The following is a 19,357-nucleotide window of genomic DNA, read 5'->3' on the forward strand; positions in this document are numbered from 1 at the left end:
ATTCTATCGGGTGACATTAACCGTCCTTTTTAATCTTTTGGAGCAAAAATTTAGTTAAACTTATAGTTACTTATAGTTGAAAAATAAGTTGCTCCAAAAAATTAAAAAGGATGGTTAATATCACCCGATAGAATGTAAAGTAGCGTAGTTCTTTGTTGTTATAAATCGTTCATAACAGAATTTCGTATATCATATATCACAAAGGTTTGGATAATTTCTGCAAAATACTGATTAGAAAGGATCTCCAATGAATGTTTCAGGGGTTATGGAAAGCTGGCCAGAGAGTGATCCTCCATTGATGTTTCCGGTTATTATTCAGTATCGGGTTTTCTTGGCAAGAATCGGTGATACAAATTGTTGGGGGTATTAGATAATAATAGTGTCCTCATTAGCTCTGGAACTGGTTGTATAACACTTACAAGGGAGAAAAGCGTGAGATACTAGTACCAAACTGAACCATGCACAATCTTTTATTTAAATTGCAGCTTTGAAATTTTAAATAAATCCTATCAGTTTTAACAAAAACCATCTGTGCTATTTTTTAGACTTGGCGTTCAAACCCTACCTAACCTAACCTCACTCAACAAAATCGTACATCATATGCATTCTTCAACGCTCTAGTAGTCTACCTTTTTCAAGTGTTAGACAACCAATCCCCAGGTTAACGCTAGACAGCCAGATCCATCCTGACCTGGTATTGGTGCTGGGACTGATATCCGTCAAATGTTCCTGGGATGAAGAAGGGATGAGAGATGACTATTTGTTCATGACGGTCAACCAAGCCAACTCTGAAAAGAAACGTTTAAATGTTGAAAAACTGAAATAATGCTTTAGAAAGACTAAAAGAGACTCAATGGATGTTTCAGGGATGGTGAAGGGCTGAGATGGAGAGTATTCTGGTGGTGGTGTCGGTGATGGCGGTCGCCCAAGCAAACCCTGTAGTCCACTACAGGATTTCTACAACATTATACAACATTATAGCAGTATTCCAATACTGCTATAATGTTGTAGAAAGTCTAACGGAGCCTAAATGGATGTTTCAGGGATGGTGAAGGGCTGAGATGGAGAGTATTCTGGTGGCGATGGTGGTGATGGTGGTCGCCCAAGCCAACCCCTCAGAGGAATACTGTTTTAATGTTGTAGAAAGACTAAAAGAGACTCAATGGATGTTTCAGGGATGGTGAAGGGCTGAGATGGAGAGTATTCTGGTGGCGATGGCGGTGATGGCGGTCGCCCAAGCCAACCCTGAAGCCAAGCGTCTCTACGACGACCTGCTGAGCAACTACAACAGGCTGATACGACCCGTTGGCAACAACTCGGACAGGTTGACTGTCAAACTGGGCCTCAAACTCTCCCAGCTTATTGATGTGGTAAGTATATCTATTAACGAGTCTTTTATTATCTTTAGGCCTTAGGGAGTTTTAATATGTGTATTAGGCATCATAGTCGTGGTAAAGGAAAGGCATTATTATAAGTCTATCCCAATGTTTTTAAATGGATACTTTCCAACTGTCAATGCACTAGTGTTACTTGTTAAATCTTTGAGTAATCAAGAGAATTTTAGAGAGATAAATATAATAAACTACGCCAAAAAGCTACCTTCTTCGTATACGACCGAGACTTTTACAGCCTGACTCATTTACTTGTGACTATAGAAATTGATAATACTATCAACCTCAAAAAAAACTATCCAAAACATTATCTCGACACCTTGTAATCGCGATGGTGCTATTTAAACATTATTTACGTTATTGGTTACGAAAAAACAATATTTAACATTGTGAAAATCATCAAAACATTAAATAAACTATCAATTTAGTATTCCATTATTTAGTAAGTAGGTGTATTTCCAAATGTTTTATTTAAGTATTGGTGAAGGAGTAATTCTGATTACATTACACATCCAAATGTTCCAGTCCAATCCAGATGTTAGGGTTTCATGAGAAAAAAAGTTAGGGTATTTGTACAACAATAATTCATCACAATATAGAATATATTTATCCTTTATTCATTTTATACTAGATAGCGTTTTATGGTCAAAATCTGCAATCTATAGCCAGGATTGTGTAAGATATTCAGGATATCCAACAGGATACACATGCGAGGACTTGTAACAGTATAAATGACGCTTAGATTGCTGACTCGACAGTAGCTGTATAACGCTTGATCAGCGATACGTGGCTACCAGCCAGTGGTTCGTATGAATATTGATACTGTGCAGTTTGTATTTACACACAGTAACCGCGTTTGGTTCATCCCCTTTCAAGCCAGTTTACTAATTATTTTATCCAATTAAAGCTTTGTAGTTTAGTTGGTGATGAGAATTACAAACTTTTGTAGGGGTGATTTTACTTTACATCGTCTAAAGGCAAACACAATTCAGAACATTTTGAAAATAAAACCCATTCAGAGTTAACAATTCTCGGACGTGTCATGTAGCCATACAGTCAAGTGCTCCGCCGAGACCGCTCATGAGAAGTAGTCTGACACTGGCGGAGAAATATCAAGCTATCCATTGGTTCCGAGAAACGTTTCACTCTTTTCAATTCCGTTTTGCTTCGATATATACGAGTATATTTCTCCTCGGAAACGCTTATTGGATTTTGTTACTACAAAACATTCTCACAAGAAAAAGAAGGTGAGGTTTAGAGGGGGTTTGAATACTGATGAAAAGTGTTATGGGTTTATTCCACAAGTAAAACTGTGTTGTTAGTATAGACAAGTGAAGTTGCTGAAATACGTTGTATTATATTACAAGGTTCAATATTACATTTATGGCTAAATTTAAATCACGGTCGGAGTTCCATCAAACTACAATGGATAACACTTAAGACTCAAAAGAAACTACACAATTTCTGACAATTAAATGAGTAACAATAAGTATTTGAGGAGGGGGATTATATACGAGAGAAAAGTCTCACCCACTATTTCCGTAAGTAACCCTCCCAATAAGTAGTTCATTCAAGTACCCTCTTTTTGAATTAACATTTTGTTGTAGCCAGTCTATATCCATACAGAAGTTCATTATCAAAAGGCCAATGTAAGCCTGAATGATCAATTTTCAATTAATGAGATGTATAACTAAATTTAAATGTCCAAAAAAGGCCAATATATAATATTTTTTTTTAATTCACAAGCTCTTTCGGATACTAGGTTTCCATCGTCAGGCTGTGTTTAAACTAGTACGAAAATTGAATATTTACTTAATTTTAATTAAAGTTCAATAAAATTATGTAAAAGATATTGGAAAAATGAAAAAAATATTAGAAAAAATAATCTTTATAATTTTCGATATATTACAGAGTTGTTCTTGTTGTAATTATTTTTTCATCACTCCTCACCGAAAGTAACTATTTTCGATAACAGCTGACATCAATGAAAGTAGCCGTTTCCCAAGCTCTAATTTAGGGCGAGGGAAAATCGATCAGCTGATTTTCCCTCGCTCTAAATTTACTTTCCCTCGCTCTCAATTAGTTTTCCATTTATTCCCTACGCGCGCTAGTGTTTTGTTACGGTTTAATTTAATGATTCAAATCAGCTGTATGTATTGTTCAAAGTCGTTTTAATCTTTTATTTTGATGTTTGAAGTATTGAGAAATATACGAAGGTTTCCTTTAGAATATTTTATTTTATTTTATGTTTTAAAACTCAAACAAAAATGAACATATGTTTACTTTTAGAAGATTTTATTTTATTTTTATGTTTAAACAAATTGTTTGATAGATAATTATTGTAATATTACTGATGAGGTCTGCTATTCTGTGTTTGTGTATTTTTACGTTGTGATGAAAAGTATCGTTCATAACTCGCACCGAAAGTTATTATCCGGCACTTGCTCCATTATTCCCGTCCTCGGCTTCGCCTCGTACGTGAAAATAGCTCTCCACGTACTCGGCTTCGCCTCGCACGTGAAATTGGTGTTCCCTGTGTTCGGCTTCGCCTCACACAAAATCCTTGAGCGCGCGCCGGAAAATGCCCCTTTCGGTCCTAGTAATGAAATATACTATTTGTAATTCCGAGTTAATAATTGGGTGCAGTGAAAGACTGAAAGATCATGAATGTGTAGTGTCTTTTGATGTAGTTGGACTCTACCCAAATGTACCAATAGAAGTCACTTCAGGGGCCCTATTTTTGAAATTGTTGACAGTTGAGTCAATTGTCAATACTCAACTCAACCAACAACAGGATTTGGTATTTTTGAAATCGAACAGTTGAGAAGTGAGTTAGTTGAGTGACTCGTTTAGGAAATGAAGGCATACGACCGCACGAAATTCAGATGACGTCATTTTGGACCAATCACAATGCCGAGTTCTTGCGATCTTCGATCTAACCTCTTACTCTAAAATCTGGTTCCTTTTATCAGCTAATCTCAATCTATCATATTTTGAGACACCGAGGTAAACTGTCAACTCCATCCGTAAGAGATTGAGGTTATGTCTTAATCTCAGTGATTGAAAAAGTACCTTGTATAAGTATTCAAAATAAAATTTACTATAGGCTAAATGCTTGTTATAGGCTGTAGCTCATTATAGGTATACTCGAAATAAATTATTTGCTTTCTTCGTCTTTATTTCAGAACACATCATCTTATTTTAGTTTCCTTCATTGTTTTGTTTCATGTTATTTTTAATTGTGTTTTATTTAGGTTAAAGCTTAAATGGCTATTTGCCATTGCACTGAAAGCATAACTTATGTTAACTTAAATTAATTTGATCCCTTTATTAGGTGAATTATGGTATTGAAACAAACTATGATATTGTTTCTCTTTACCTCAATCTTTAATAGGTACCTTAAGTCATAGGTCTATTAACAAACAATTATCTTATAATAAGTTCAATTAGTATTCCTAGTCTATTTCAAAGTATTTCAAACATACTAACAAGGATAAAACCCTTGATTAAATAGTCTAGTATTGACACAGGAAATAAAATAAAAATGCAATTTACTCTACAGAAAACAATCGCACAAAGTATCGGGTGCTAACGCTAAGACATTGACAACAAATACATAACCTCTAAATCGCAATTAGTAAATTAAAGCAATAACAATATGGCGTCGACTCAAAAAGAGCAATTTTTTGCCGAAAGAGGAAGAAGAAAGTACAGTCAACCGTCCACTCAACAGCTATAGGTGGTGAGTAGTTTTGGTTGGATAAGTCAACCGTCAATCGTTTGAAAATTACGAAACGATTGGAAATGGAATTACTCAACACTCAACTCAACAGTCAACCATTTCAAAAATAGGGCCCCAGAACTGATCAAAGATTGGCTTATTTCAAATAATTTTTAAAACTAGAAGTACAAGAATACTTAAATTTGATAAACCTTTGCATGTCTCAAACAACGTTTGTTTTTCAAGATAAATTCTACTCACAAACTAATGGCACGGCAATGCGGAATTCTCTTTTATGTTTTGTCGCTGATATTTTATGAGCAAAAGATGTCGAGATCTTGGCAAAAGAATCATTACCATATTTTCCCAGAACTAGAATTTGGATTAGATACGTTGATGCTGTCTTTAACAAAAACCAAGACATAAAAATATTTACCGGCCAAATCAACGGAATTTATGCAACAATAAAGTTCATGTCAGAAAAGTTTTAGTTGGAAAACTCCCATTTTTTATGTGATGGTAATGAAAGCAAAAAACCAATTCAGAAGAGGGCTGTTTTTCATTCACTAATTCATACGTTACTCAATACACCTTTAACTGAAGAAAGTATTTAAAAGGAACTGAAATATATAAAAATGTAGGGACTTTTAATGGATACACTACAAAATTAATAGAGAACATGTTAAGAAACGCCTAATTAAAAAGAGAGAAAAGTCAGAGAACTACCCACATTTCCGAAAAGAAAAAAAAGAAAAGAAGTGGGTTATTGTAATATACAACTCAAAATTTGCAAGTAATATTAAGTGCATTTTTCAGAATTACTTAAAATAATTACAGTGCATCAAGAAAAACACTGTAATATATCCAAAATTAAAACGATTTTTTTTCTTATATTATTTTTTCATCTATTTTTCCAATATCCTTTCCATCTGTTTTAACTTGATTTAAAATTAATTTATTATTAAATAAATATTAACTTTTTGTACTAGTTAAAACACAGCCTGAAGATAGAAACCTAGTTTCCGAAAGCGTTCGGAAACTAATTTTCCAAACTAAACAAATTATTATATATTGACCCTTTTTTGAACATTTAAATTTAGTTCTACATTTCATAAAAATAAAAATTATTCATTCAGGGTTATACATTTCGTTATTAATTGCCAATATCTCCAATATAAGTTATTAAATTTACATTTTATTGACTGAAGATGCTCACTAAATATCTAGAGCTCTAAGACTAAGATTCCAACTAAAATCTGTGCTCCTGATCATGTCAAACATCAGCTTATTGGACGTGAGCAAGAGACAATGCGACCACACCAGATGCTACACCAGGTGGAGGTTCCTCTGATAAATCAATTAAGCCACTGTTAACATCAACATGGCAGCCTGACTGATCAGTCTCACTGGGATTGATTCGTAATCGAATGCTAAAAACATAAATGTTGAATGAAGAATTATCACCTCCAATTACAATTATCCATCAATTTCTTGCATTAAGATATCTACATTATATTTTCAAGTTGTAGATTTACAACAAATTTCAGGTAACCTTCAAATATGGAACATATTGGTTGTCAACGTGTAAGGTTGACAATATGACTTTGTTGAATTTTTTCAGGTACAGCACATGTATTATGAGTATCTAAAAAATATATAATAGAATTATGAAAGACTAGTATCCATCCTAACTCATAACTACACAACGGTTCACAAACCCCTGTGGAATATTAGATATTATAAATATCTCCTTATTCTTTAAGTTTGGCTAGTGTTTCACCACCTTGTGTCAAAAGGTTATTTAAAATTACCAGAACTAGAGAAATCTGCTATTGGTTAAATTTAGATTTATATAAATAAAAAAATATACGTGTAATAGTGCTAATTTAAATACTGATATTTTTTTTAAATGCCCATAAGTAGAAAATCAAGTAAAGTTACTTGCAAGGGAAGAAAAAAATACTATTTAGGTACACAACCCATCTGAGGAAAATTAAAAAGAATTGCATGAACACACCAGGAGGAAATGCCATAGTACAATGTATATTCCAATGGTAGAGAAAGAATTGGAAAGAATGAAATCTCGTAGGCTACTTTAAAACAATAAACGAAAACTACAGAAAAACCCAAGGGAAAACTACGAAGTGTAACATAATGGGAATTTTTGCGTGGTATGAAGTCAAATGCACGATTAAGAGAAATCCTATAAAATGTTCAAATCTCTATTATATTATTAGTTAAATAAAATTACAAACTATATTTGTGTGTATCAAATGGATGAGGATGGAATATAATAGATACAACATCAATTAACTGTACGACAGCAATACACCACAAATTGTAATTCCATTAATTTACCATTAACACGACTCACAATCACCTACAATAGTTAGACTAACGATATAAATATGATAGTTTACCACCAACAGCTATTTTTGTTGGTGATGATTAAGTATCGTAATGACCGTTGTGTTTTTGTTTTTTTTTTTTTTTGTAATTTGCGGCCCCTTAGAGTAGTCATTGGTGTATATCTAAGTTGATAAATTGTAAAAATTGTGACACTGTAAATAAATAAAGGAGTTATAAAACCAACCAAATAGTGCAAAGCAGTCCTTGCTGAGTAGTTAAAAAAGCAATGCATTTTTTCTATAAATAATTCCACATTAACCAATGTAAATGACTTTATTTTTAAGTGGAAAAAGTGTAAATAAAATCTCATTTTATTTCAAATATTAATACATTTTTAAAATATTAATTACATAGCGCTAGGTTTAAAGCCGACAAAGAGTTTTGATTTAAGGATATGTATCAGCAATTAATATATCATTGGGAGAAACCTATAAAAACAATACTTTTTCCTTTATAATATTTTCCTTGTGTTTTCATCCCTTTACCTATGTGCTAAAACGTTTTTTCGTAATAAACCTAGCTTGAGAATATTTAAACGTAAATTTGGTATTTTGCTAAGACAACGTTATACTCATTATTATATTTCAAATTTGACAGTCTTTTTTGTATAAAACTACAATCATTTCTTAGTTTGAACCTTAAATATGCATATATATGTCTAGGACTGATCCTACTAATTTAGATGATAAATATCACTGAAGCTAAATCTGCTCAGATCTCATACACCATAACGTAATTCAGGTAATTTCTGACCTCTATTTATTCTAATACAAAAACCACCAAGACCATCTATGTTTGAAGCTAATCCGCCAAGTATTATATTTAATGATGGAACTTGTGTACTCTACAACCACCGTCTCTAATTGTGAATTCTCATAAGCTTAACAAGATGATTAGTAAATGATGTTTCGAATTGATGTTTTCACTGAATCACTAAGTTTTTAACCAGGTAATATTATGATTTAATAAAAGTATAGTTTGCTTATTTCCAACAAACGCTCTGTCCAAAGTAAATGAATACTAACTTATTTAACTCAGTTTAGTAACTTTAAAAATCAAAGTGAATTTTAAAGTCCCCTTGTCTGGCAAGAATTTGAATGGATTATAGAATAATTTTAAAAACAAATTCGTCCTCCTGAGGTGAACAGTCAGTTTAACGAAGTCAGAATTTTCCCAAAAACCATGTTCATCTTAATTCATCAGTTATATCACAGAACTCATAACACAGTTGAAAAAATATCAGTTCATTTATACAAAACACTTATCATTTATAAACCTATTTCTAGTTTTATAGAATAAGTTTTAAATTAAAATTCTAAAACATGTGTTAGTAGGAAATGTTTAGTATGGAAAACCTCAACACCGCCGTATCGAGGCCACGTTGTTATTGGCAGTCTGAGACATCCAGTAGGATGTCATTGCTTCACTAGGGAAAAATGTTTCCTGTTTGCTTTTTCAATACGGAATTTGACTGTTTTTCCGATTGAAGCACCCATTTGAACGTCTCTGGACTGTGTAATAATAGTTTATTTAGAGGTAAGTGTATATTGGATTATTATTATTGTACTATTTACTCCTCAGATGGAGAAATGTTATCTTATTTTGAAACAAAATTACCTCTCTGGGACAAAAACCTGTGACAGTAATATTATCAAGTGTTCGCAGTTTTCCTTACAACTGTATGTATCGTTTTCTTTAGGTCACAATATAATTTACTTATGGTTAATGCAGTATAAATCCCATCTAAATAGACCAACTGAAGTTGAATTAGCCACCTACTCGTTGATGCTACTGCTGTCAGAATTCGATTTTCTCAAAGTACTATGATACTCGATGTGACATAAATTATGCTAAAGCTTACACTAGGTTTTGCATTCTATTCGGGTTGGCTACAAAGTTACATCAGTTACTTCAACATTTTCAATGTTATTCTCAAACTGCTTGCACTTAAACATGGGATTAGGGTGTCTACTCCTACAAATACGCAAAGATGATACTTCCTATGCTTGAATTACAAGAGTGATTGAACTCTTTAGGTCGATTTCTTATAATGATTTAGTTAAGGTAACACGTTTGTGTCCCTGGTTGTTTGGGTGCTAAGTTAGGCTAACTAAGTATACAAGTCTAGTATATAGAGAAATCTAGGTTGCACGCACTGAGCTGTTCATTTGTATCTTTCTTGTACATTCTTACCCGAGTGGTTACTTTTAAGCAGTTTTACGGTATAGTATAAATAATACAAATAGGGTGCTTATCGAACAGTTTGTTGTTTTCTTTATTTCCTGATTATATTAGTTAAATATCACAAGACTTCCACAACCTATTGTTTTTCTATTGCTCTTTATCAATTTGTTTTCATTTTAGCAAATGTTAATATGTTAGCCTTGCCTTTACCATGTACATTACACTTTTCCTATCTCCTCATCCAGACAAGAATGATTTATCTCTTACCAAAGTCCATCCAAGTAATTTAGTGATGATCAATTAATACTTCAACGCCACGATGTTAACAACCTTATACTCAGGATGGTCTTTTTAAGGATCATACGTAATCGCTTAAACAATTTGATGGTGTCATTTTACGGTTGGGATCCTGTAAAATACACGCTAATATCACCTGCAAATGCGAAACGTCTAAGCGAGAATCGATACGAGATTCACGTTAGGCTAAATGAGATCCAGACTACCATCTTGCTTGACTACCACCTTGGTAATGAAAACAATCAGGTGAGAGCTTGTGAAAAGTGTTTTTCTCTTTTCTAGTTGTGTGGATTACGTGACACCCCCTAATAACTGTGTAATGGGTTACACCAGGAAAACCAAACTCTGCACACCTCTATATGACATAAAAGTACACTTTTTTGTTGATCTCCCAATTTCTTCCGTAAACCCAAAATGGGGTATTTTAAGGGCAACTCAAAAGTTTTCTATGAAAAGCCCCATAAAGTGATACTTAATTTTAAGGCCATTAGTTTAAAAGAATATCGGTGAAAACTAAAGGTCTCTATCTCAACCCATTACATAATTTGTTTTTCGTCAGCCTGAGAGACACCTTGTAAAAATATACTGTACACTAATATCCCCTATTAACGTGTTTATGGTTTGAACCAGGTAAACTAAATTCATGATTAATGTAAAAAGAAACTAAAAACTACTTTTTGGTATGTATGACAGTTTTGCCCGGGACCCCAAATAGGGTATGTAGGCTACTGCTTAATTTTTTTTATAAAAAGCCTGATAAAGTTACATCTTATTTTGAAGGCCATTAGTTTAAAAGAATATCGGCAAAAACTAGAGGTCCGTATCTTAACCCAATACAAAATGGTGGCAGTTTTTTTAGTTTTCGTCAACCTAAGAGACTCCACTTAAAAATACACATTACTATCCAATAAAAAAATTGTATCAGGTTGTGCCAGGAATGCTTTTTTCATAAAAAACCGTGTACTTTTTAGTTGGTATCACAATTCCCCCTGAGAACCCCAAAATGAAGCATATTGGGACCGCTCAACTAAAAACTGCCACCACTTTGTACTGGGCTTAGATCCTCTGGTTTTCATCAAAATTATTTTTAACTTGGGGTCATAAAAATAAGGTGTCACTTTGATGAGGCTTCATATTTAACAATGTTGTGCTGCCCCCAATATAGCCCATTTTGGGGTCCTAGGCAAAATTTTCGTAGTGACGAAAAAGTAGTTTTTATTTTGTTGTTACAGTAAACTAAGGGTGTATGTTTTATCCATGGTTATACTGAGTTTAGTTTCCCTGGTAAAACGCATTAGCACGTTAATAGAGGTTATTGATGTATATTTTTAGAATGTGTATCTTAGGCAGTTAAAAAATAAAACTGCTGCCATTTTGTAATGGGTTGAGATAGATAGAGGCCTCTAGCTTTCGCCGATATTCTTTTATAATAATGATCTTCAAAATTAGTTGTACTTTTATCAATTAATTAAAACTTTTAAGTCGCCCCCAAAAACCCCCACTTTGGGTTTTCAGGCAAAATAGGTGTAGGTTACCAACAAAAAGAGCACTTCTATGCCTAATAGAGTTGTGTAGAGTTTGGTTTTCTTGGTGTAACCCATTAAAAGTTATTAGGGGGTGTCCATACTTTTGCCCAACCCTGTATATGGTTAAGTTTAAAGAATAGAATATCGCTGGTATCTAGAGTTGGTTTACTAGAATTTCAGCCTAAATATGTTTTGTTAATTGTGAAAGATTATTAACTATTTTATTTATGTTTATGCATTAGACCTTCGAAAGTTTTATAAAATTGAAAATATTTTTACTTGTAAATTTTACAACGGTTTATAAAGAAAAAATAAGACACTGGAGGTAAACTTGCAATGAAGCTTTATCAAATCACGTCATGAAATAGAAACAGCGTGTGGTAAACTGTTTAGAGAATACGATTTTATGTTGATACCTCAATCTCTAATCAATGTACATGCTTAACAAACATTACTTCTTCATAATTTATCTCAACTACTTTCTTCTGCTTGCTAGGTACGACTTTTTAAGAACCAAGCTTAAGAGAAAGCGAAAAAAGCTTTGTAATTACAGTACCATAAATGCTGTATACTTTTTTAGGCCAGATTACTAAATCTATGCTTTCTTAAAGATTTATATTTAAGCCTTGAGACATGCAAAAGTGAGTTAAGCCTACCTTTTGACGAATTAATGTTGCTTTCCACGTTCCCACTTCTTCTATAAAAGTCTAAATATTTGATTTACAAATTATGAATTACAGATAACAGTTCAGTGAAGGGATGCTGTTATCTATCTTAATATTATTCGTATGGTCAATTATTGCAAGATTTTTATGGTTTAGGAATATAAAAGTGCTTACTCATAGCAAATCACGGCTTATTGTAGGTTTGAATCCAATGAAGAAAAATATAACAACCCTTATACTTCAGAAATAATTAAGGTAACACAATGTTCTTAGTGCTACAATATATTCACACTGAAAGCTTGGTATGCAGTGTCTCCTACGGTACACATCTATTATTATTACCTAATGGGTATTTTTTTTACGTTAGGGATTTTTATATTTCACACGTTTAGAATAAAACCAAAAATAGAATTAATATATTTTCAAGTTGGTGACTGAACTTGTATATGGAAATTTCAATATGTGGTGTTTCCTCACTAAACATTATTTTCAACCAATAACCAAGTAGGTTTATATCACCCTGCTTTGTGCAAATGTGCATCTGCAGCATTTGGTGTTAAACCATCACCGTAGTATTTTTAGACTGTATCATAAGCAAAGACCATCAATCTAGCCTTAAATTCTTTTGTAATTGCCTCTGAAATAGATCAGAAAATTTATTGAACTTTAAGGAACCAAGTTGACTTATATCACCCTGAATTTTGTAAAGTGTACATCTACAGTATTTGGCTTTAAACCATCAACATAATATGGTAGGCTGTATCTTTATCAAATCTAGCCTTAAATTCTTCCTCATTGGTCTTTGTAATTGTCAAGTCAAAATCCAGTAACAATACTCCCTACAAGTTCCCGAGCTTGTTTGAGTAAAGTAACAAACAATGAAAGCTGCAGTTGAGAGTGATGAGAATTTGGTCAGGGTTCAATTGATGAATCGATATCTGTCATGGAATTCACGGAAATGTAATGTAAACCAGGTCATTCATGGGTTTTTGAAAATACAGTATTTGTGTTTAAATCTTACATCAAATCAACCCAAAACAATGTTTGCTTTTGAAAGTTAACCCAGCTTAAAAATATAGTAAGGAAATACCTAGTATTGGTTAAGTTCGCTTTGGAAACAATTTCAGTGAGACTGATCAGTCAGGCTGTCATGTCGATGTTAACATTGGCTTAATTGATTTATCGGAGGAAACCTCCACCTGGTGTGGTTAAATTGGCATGAGTTCAATAAGTTTATGCACAGTTGGTGCATGTCAGGGTTAGTATTCAGTTTATTTTTGTTTCAGGTAATAATAGTTGGCAATGGTGAGTTAGCAATGTTATTAAAATTAAACGGTTTTATTAATCCCGTATTTTTATTAAGTTGTTATTTTTTTATCGAAACAAGTATATAAACTTGCTTCTATTACTAAATTGTAAATTCCAACGTAGAGGTCGATCAACTTCTCCCGTTATCAAGTGAATAAAACACGTTGGAAATAATAATAGTAGCATTTCAGTACCAACGTCATTATGTTTTTTTAAAAGAACTTGGTATATAAACTTAGTAATTTAAAAGTATTAGTATTTTAAATAGTAACTGAAAAGCTGTGCATACACTTCAGACATAAAATGATGGAATGCTTTCGTTGATCCTAAAATACATTGCAGCACATATGTTTGTGATAAAGTCACTAACTTTAAAAATTAGCCAACCTGAGGTAAACGAGAAATAACATTGCTCAACACTGAAAATTGTCTTAATTCTTAAATTTTTATTAGAATGCGTGTCTATGTGGTTTACAAAATAGTAATGCGAACATTGTATTCAGTGTAACTTAATAATAGTGAACATATATAAAATACACAACTCCCTTTGATACCCAGGAAACAAAATAAAATAAGCTGCTTGGATAGTACAATAAGGTAAAGTTAATTAGCAAAACAGATATATTGCATCAAAATTGCTGCTTAGGCTGGAATGGTAAATGATATATTTGAATAAGGCACATCGCACAAAGTAAGAGGGTGTTGTCATCATTGGAATGCAATTCTGACAGTAAATTGAGAGCATTAATTTCAGGATTATCAACTTGGTGAGTTTCATCAACAAAACCAAGCTTCTCTAGATTATTTAGGAAACTGTTTCAGTCGTTATGCATTCCCTAAATAAGCCCGTTGTATCAGTTCATCTTCAACACAGCTTTTAATACCAGGATAGAAATGATAGTCTTGAAGTTGTATTACTAACAACATCGTGTTGTTTCTTATTTCTTAGACTTGTGGTTTCAAAGTCGTGTATAAGAATTTAAACTGTACAAATTGTATTCAAGCCTGACAAATTATATATAACCTAACAACTTCTTGATCAGCATCGTACGTGTTATTAAATTACCTGAAAGTACAAAAAAACGTCAAATAACACTGGATCGATCACCTCTATAGGCATAGTTTTCACTTTATAATGTTGGATGTGGAAGTGTTCTAGGCAATAAAGTTTTATATTTTTTTATGTAAGGTGTTCGCTTTATCGTGATATTTAAATATGTTTATTTCTGATGGCTTTAAAACCAGCCAAAGCCACACAGCAACACAAGTTGCAGGCATAATACTGTTGTAATTATTCACTGCTAAGTCATTTGTCAGGGTAACAAATGTGTATGTGAAGCAATAAAACTAACGCTTTCAACAGTGGCTATACTCTGAAATGTAATACAATTCAACTTATTCATCTCAGCTTCGAATAGTTTAAAAGGCTAAAATACAATGTAACTTTTAGATGACATATCTAAGGATTGATTCAGACCTTTACGTAATAATATTAAGTAAATTATCAAGCTGTAAACAAATTATATTTAATAATATTACAGTTGATAATTAACCTTATAGTTTTATGTATTTAATTATTTTCATCATTCTACTTTAAAAACAGTAATAGTTTATCGAATGTTTACATTTAATGTCTCTATATCAATGTGGATTATTGCTATTAGTACGCTAGTGGTCAAAGGTAATTTAGCTTATTGGTCACTCTCAATTAGTGTATCTCTAGAGAGGAGTAACCACCCAAAAGAAAAAAAGTTGCTTTGTTAATTTACTAGTAGCGGTTTCTTCGTATTGACATTACGTGTAACTTTAGATAAATGCAACAGTGTAAGAAATGTTAGGAATTAAGTTATAATCATTTAAGCTACATTTAATTTTACCATTCTTCTTACAAATCCTGTGAAAGAAGTAGTTTTTTGTACATTCCTTTACTTACATGTGTGGTTTTAATGACACATATTATTTTTTTTAGTAGTACATCAAATGTTTACCCCAAGAAAATATTAATCTAAGGTAAATTAACACAAGAGGCTTACACAATTCATTTCATTCGACCTTTCGTACACTAAAAAAAAAGTTACATTGATAGTAAATGTTCGTGCAAAAGTTGACACCGTAGGCTACTGAAGTTTCTTAGTTATACATTTTGGAGGCTGGGTGGTTAGCGATTGATGTTATTATAATGATTGTATGATATCAATGTGGAATGAAACGAATGGTTTCCGGATTCATGGATTGGTCGGTGATCACAACACGAGAGAGGATCTAAATAGAGTTCATTCAATTACCCGCCAATCTGCTACAGCAGTCCATTAATTGAAATCTGAGAAACATGTCAAATAAATGTATCGAATCTTTAGGGAACGAACGTTTACAATAACATATATATTTAAAATACTATCTCGGAAATACAATATCAAGTGGGAAATCCGAGGAACGAAATTCAAGGATGTCACTATATCAAATACCTACCATGTTAGCGCATTCGTTCATTCCTGCGGGCCTTCATTGTAAGCGAAGATCAGAAATGTGTTTGTACCTGTAAACGAAATTATTTATTTTTTCCCAATGTTGATTGTAGCATTAATGTCTTATATTACTAATGAAAGCAGCTTTAAATGAAACAGTTAAATGACATGGATATATTGTCCATTTGATTGAGAGTGACGTCCATTAACTCTATGAATAAATACAAATTTTAAATCATGTTTGAAACATTAAAAGGCATTAAGGGAAGTTAAAATCGTATATAAGAAAATATATGAATACATTTACCGCTGAGTAAACTTTTACGCGATCCTAATTGCTACATATTGAATAATGAATAATGAATAATGAAGTTTATTTCCCACAAAAACCACAATATAAGTATACATGACATGTAGAGCAATATGACTGGCTACTTGATCCAGTTTGTTTATACTAACTTATCCACTAACATGACGTTGTAATTAATAGTCTAGCATCTGTTATAAAACGTTGGAATTCGTCTGAACTGTGCATCTGATGTTATTGTAATAATAATATTGCAAGTATTAGTTAATAAAATAAGCTATTTAACCTTATTGCCTATTGATTTGGTGACTTCCAATAACAGTGCACAACACGTTTTGAGAATGTATAATGAGGTTAATTAATTCGTGTCAGAACTAAGATCGTACAAAAGAATCCAATTATAATTCACATGTAAAGACAAGATTAGTTTACAAGATCGTTAACAAACTTCAGATTGCACCGCCAAAGTTTATAGGGGAAGCTTTGACACCAGAAAATCACCAAACCTTTTGCATACATACATTAAAAACATGCATTTAAAATACGTCATCCATTTCATATTGATTTTTCGCAACCATGACTGTAAAGCATGAGAATAATCGGTAATGTAGGTAATCTGTACTGTGATTGGAAGTTAGGTAATCTCTAATATGGTATAATGTACTATTAAAAATTGTATATTAAAAAACACAGGTTTCTTAAACTTTTGAGTAAGTGTTCATCTATGTAACCTTTCTTTAATTTTCTTGACCTCTCTTCTGGAACCTTCCTAATGTTAAACCAAGTTTTCCCGATATCAGAATATAATAAAATTTAAATTAGTTTTAAAAGCACTTTGACATAGGTATTCTTGCATGAAAGAAACGGAACATAGGTATTCTTGCATTAAAGAAACGGAACATAGGTATTCATAAACACAATATACAACAATCCATTCAAAACTTTATGGAGTAAGATTTTTTTTATAAAACCTTTTTCACTTACTTAACAGTTTATTGCATTCATACTAGTTGTGCTATGCTTGTGTATAATTTTCACTTGGATAGTGTTTCGCTTCTATATAACTTTCCCATGGATAGTAACACTAACACGTACCCAAGCTGCTAATTTGAATTTACTCGTTGTCAGGTACAAGAGGTAGTTTTGTTTGTTCAGATTGTTGTTCTTGTTTCAAACTGTTTGCTCTCCAAACCAGAAGTTTCATCCATCTAACTTTTTCACTGATCTGTAAATAGAGGAAGACAACCTCATTTTAAAACACTGTCAGGTGTCCACGTCCTGAAAAAGGAATCATCACAAAAGAGTGGTGATTTATTTATTTTAGGGTAATGCTTTCGACATTTTTTCGTGTTAACGAACGTAAACCTTCAAAGGTTTGCAAAAAGAGGATGCCCAGTTTTATTTAACTTTTTGTCGCTATTTAAATCGCAAATCTTACATAGAACTTCTAATTTGTTCAACGGTATCACCCTTTATTGAAGAGTTTAGGTTAAAAGTATTTCATTAAAGCATTAAAATCTTCTATTAACTCCCTTTTGTTTAACTGCAGCATAAACATCAAATTAAAATAAATACCAACTTAACAAAACAATAAAACAGGTATTATGTTTTGCCATCAATACAACAAAACTTATATTTGTAAAAGAATCATTTCGAATTCACAAACTCAAATGCATTGTGCAGTTCTATGAAATAAATCATGGAAAAATTATGAAATACTAATCGTATTGTATTACTTTTGAAGGTTAAACATGAAGATAGTAAAACAATCAATAAAATAATTGACGAATCCAGATATCACATTAGTAGATTAGTAATAACCATTATAAGTATGAAAGTGCAAAAAAACTGTGTCAAAGTGTTTGTGTCAAACATAATTACGCCTTGCATGAGCGTAGCTTGGGGCAACTCATTAGCTGACTACGAACTTTTGTCTAGCATCCCAGAGGCTACACCAAGTGCACTTTGAGCAAACTCAACTTGCTCCCGAGAGTAAACTTAATATAAATCGTCTTATATTTCATTTCATTGGAATATTAGTCCCTTTATTGTACCTCATGGGAATCCTCAATACAAGTATTACAGTCAAAGGTATTACCTTAGTCTAACAAACACAAGGTAGCGAGGGAAATTAAACACACCAAATATGGGAGTATGTTTTACCTATGGTATTACCATATGTCAAATCATATACATTTTTATCCGGACCTATTTCTTCTTTCAAATTTAGAATTTGAAATTTACACTATTAAAGTAATAAAAAATATTAGAAACCTTCTCTTGGTCACGTAGACATTTTGGAGGATACGATTATGTTCACGTATATTTAAAGGCTGGAGGAATCCATTATCTATGATGACTAATCATTGGCTCTTGCATTGCTTTAGAGTTAAGTTATAATAGCTATATGATTAAAAAAATATTAACTTGAGCTGGGAACCCATGAGTAAAGAGCCCCCATAACAAAGTCACCAGCTCTATTCTCCATAATCACCTTGGTGATTGGATTCTAGTAGTGATTACTTTATCATTAACCTAGATGCATCTAAAGTGATGCACTCTGAAGATGATTACGTGTAATACACGACCTGGTTGAAGCTACAAAGTAGTACAAGATGACGTCATAATAAAGACACCACCACAAAGTGAGGTAATGCTCTTAGCCTGAACCTCTGCTTCTGACACACGGCAGACGACACAGATGTGTGAAGCATTTGTTGTTATTATATCTTTGTGGCATTGTAATTTTACCATAACAATATACTTAAACAGATTTCTTTATAATTTGTTGGTTTGAAAAAAGATGAGTTAATTTATTGGTGGTATGATTGTGTCAACTATGGCATACTTCTTAGGAATGATTAGGGGAATACAAAATTGTATATAAATCATCTAATACTTTACGAGAAAAAATATTAACTCAAAATTAGTAATACTCTTTACTCAATCCTCAATATAGGGAAACTACTCCTACGGATAATAAATGCAATCGTAAGCCCAGTTAATACTCATAAAACAATATTTTTCGCAAAATCCCTCATACCGTAAGATCAATGTTTGACTGACAATACTACAGGTTGAACT

The 19,357-nt window shown here is 32.5% G+C and overlaps 1 protein-coding gene across 1 annotated transcript in view; it reads left to right on the top strand.

The window, feature by feature from the left end:
* The window catches only part of LOC129002913 (acetylcholine receptor subunit alpha-like 1), a 303,805-nt gene that overhangs the window by 66,102 nt on the left and 218,346 nt on the right, over positions 1–19,357 (top strand). The window contains exon 2 of the mRNA XM_054431032.1: positions 1,176–1,370. Within this exon, the coding sequence (XP_054287007.1) occupies positions 1,194–1,370 (177 nt within the window). The 5' untranslated portion in view covers positions 1,176–1,193. The remainder of the gene's footprint in view (positions 1–1,175; positions 1,371–19,357) is intronic.

Source organism: Macrosteles quadrilineatus, unplaced genomic scaffold (genome assembly GCF_028750875.1).
Source record: "Macrosteles quadrilineatus isolate MER2022 unplaced genomic scaffold, UCM_ALF_1.0 Scaffold_9__3_contigs__length_116548681, whole genome shotgun sequence".
In the NCBI taxonomy this organism is placed as follows: Eukaryota; Metazoa; Arthropoda; class Insecta; order Hemiptera; family Cicadellidae; genus Macrosteles; species Macrosteles quadrilineatus.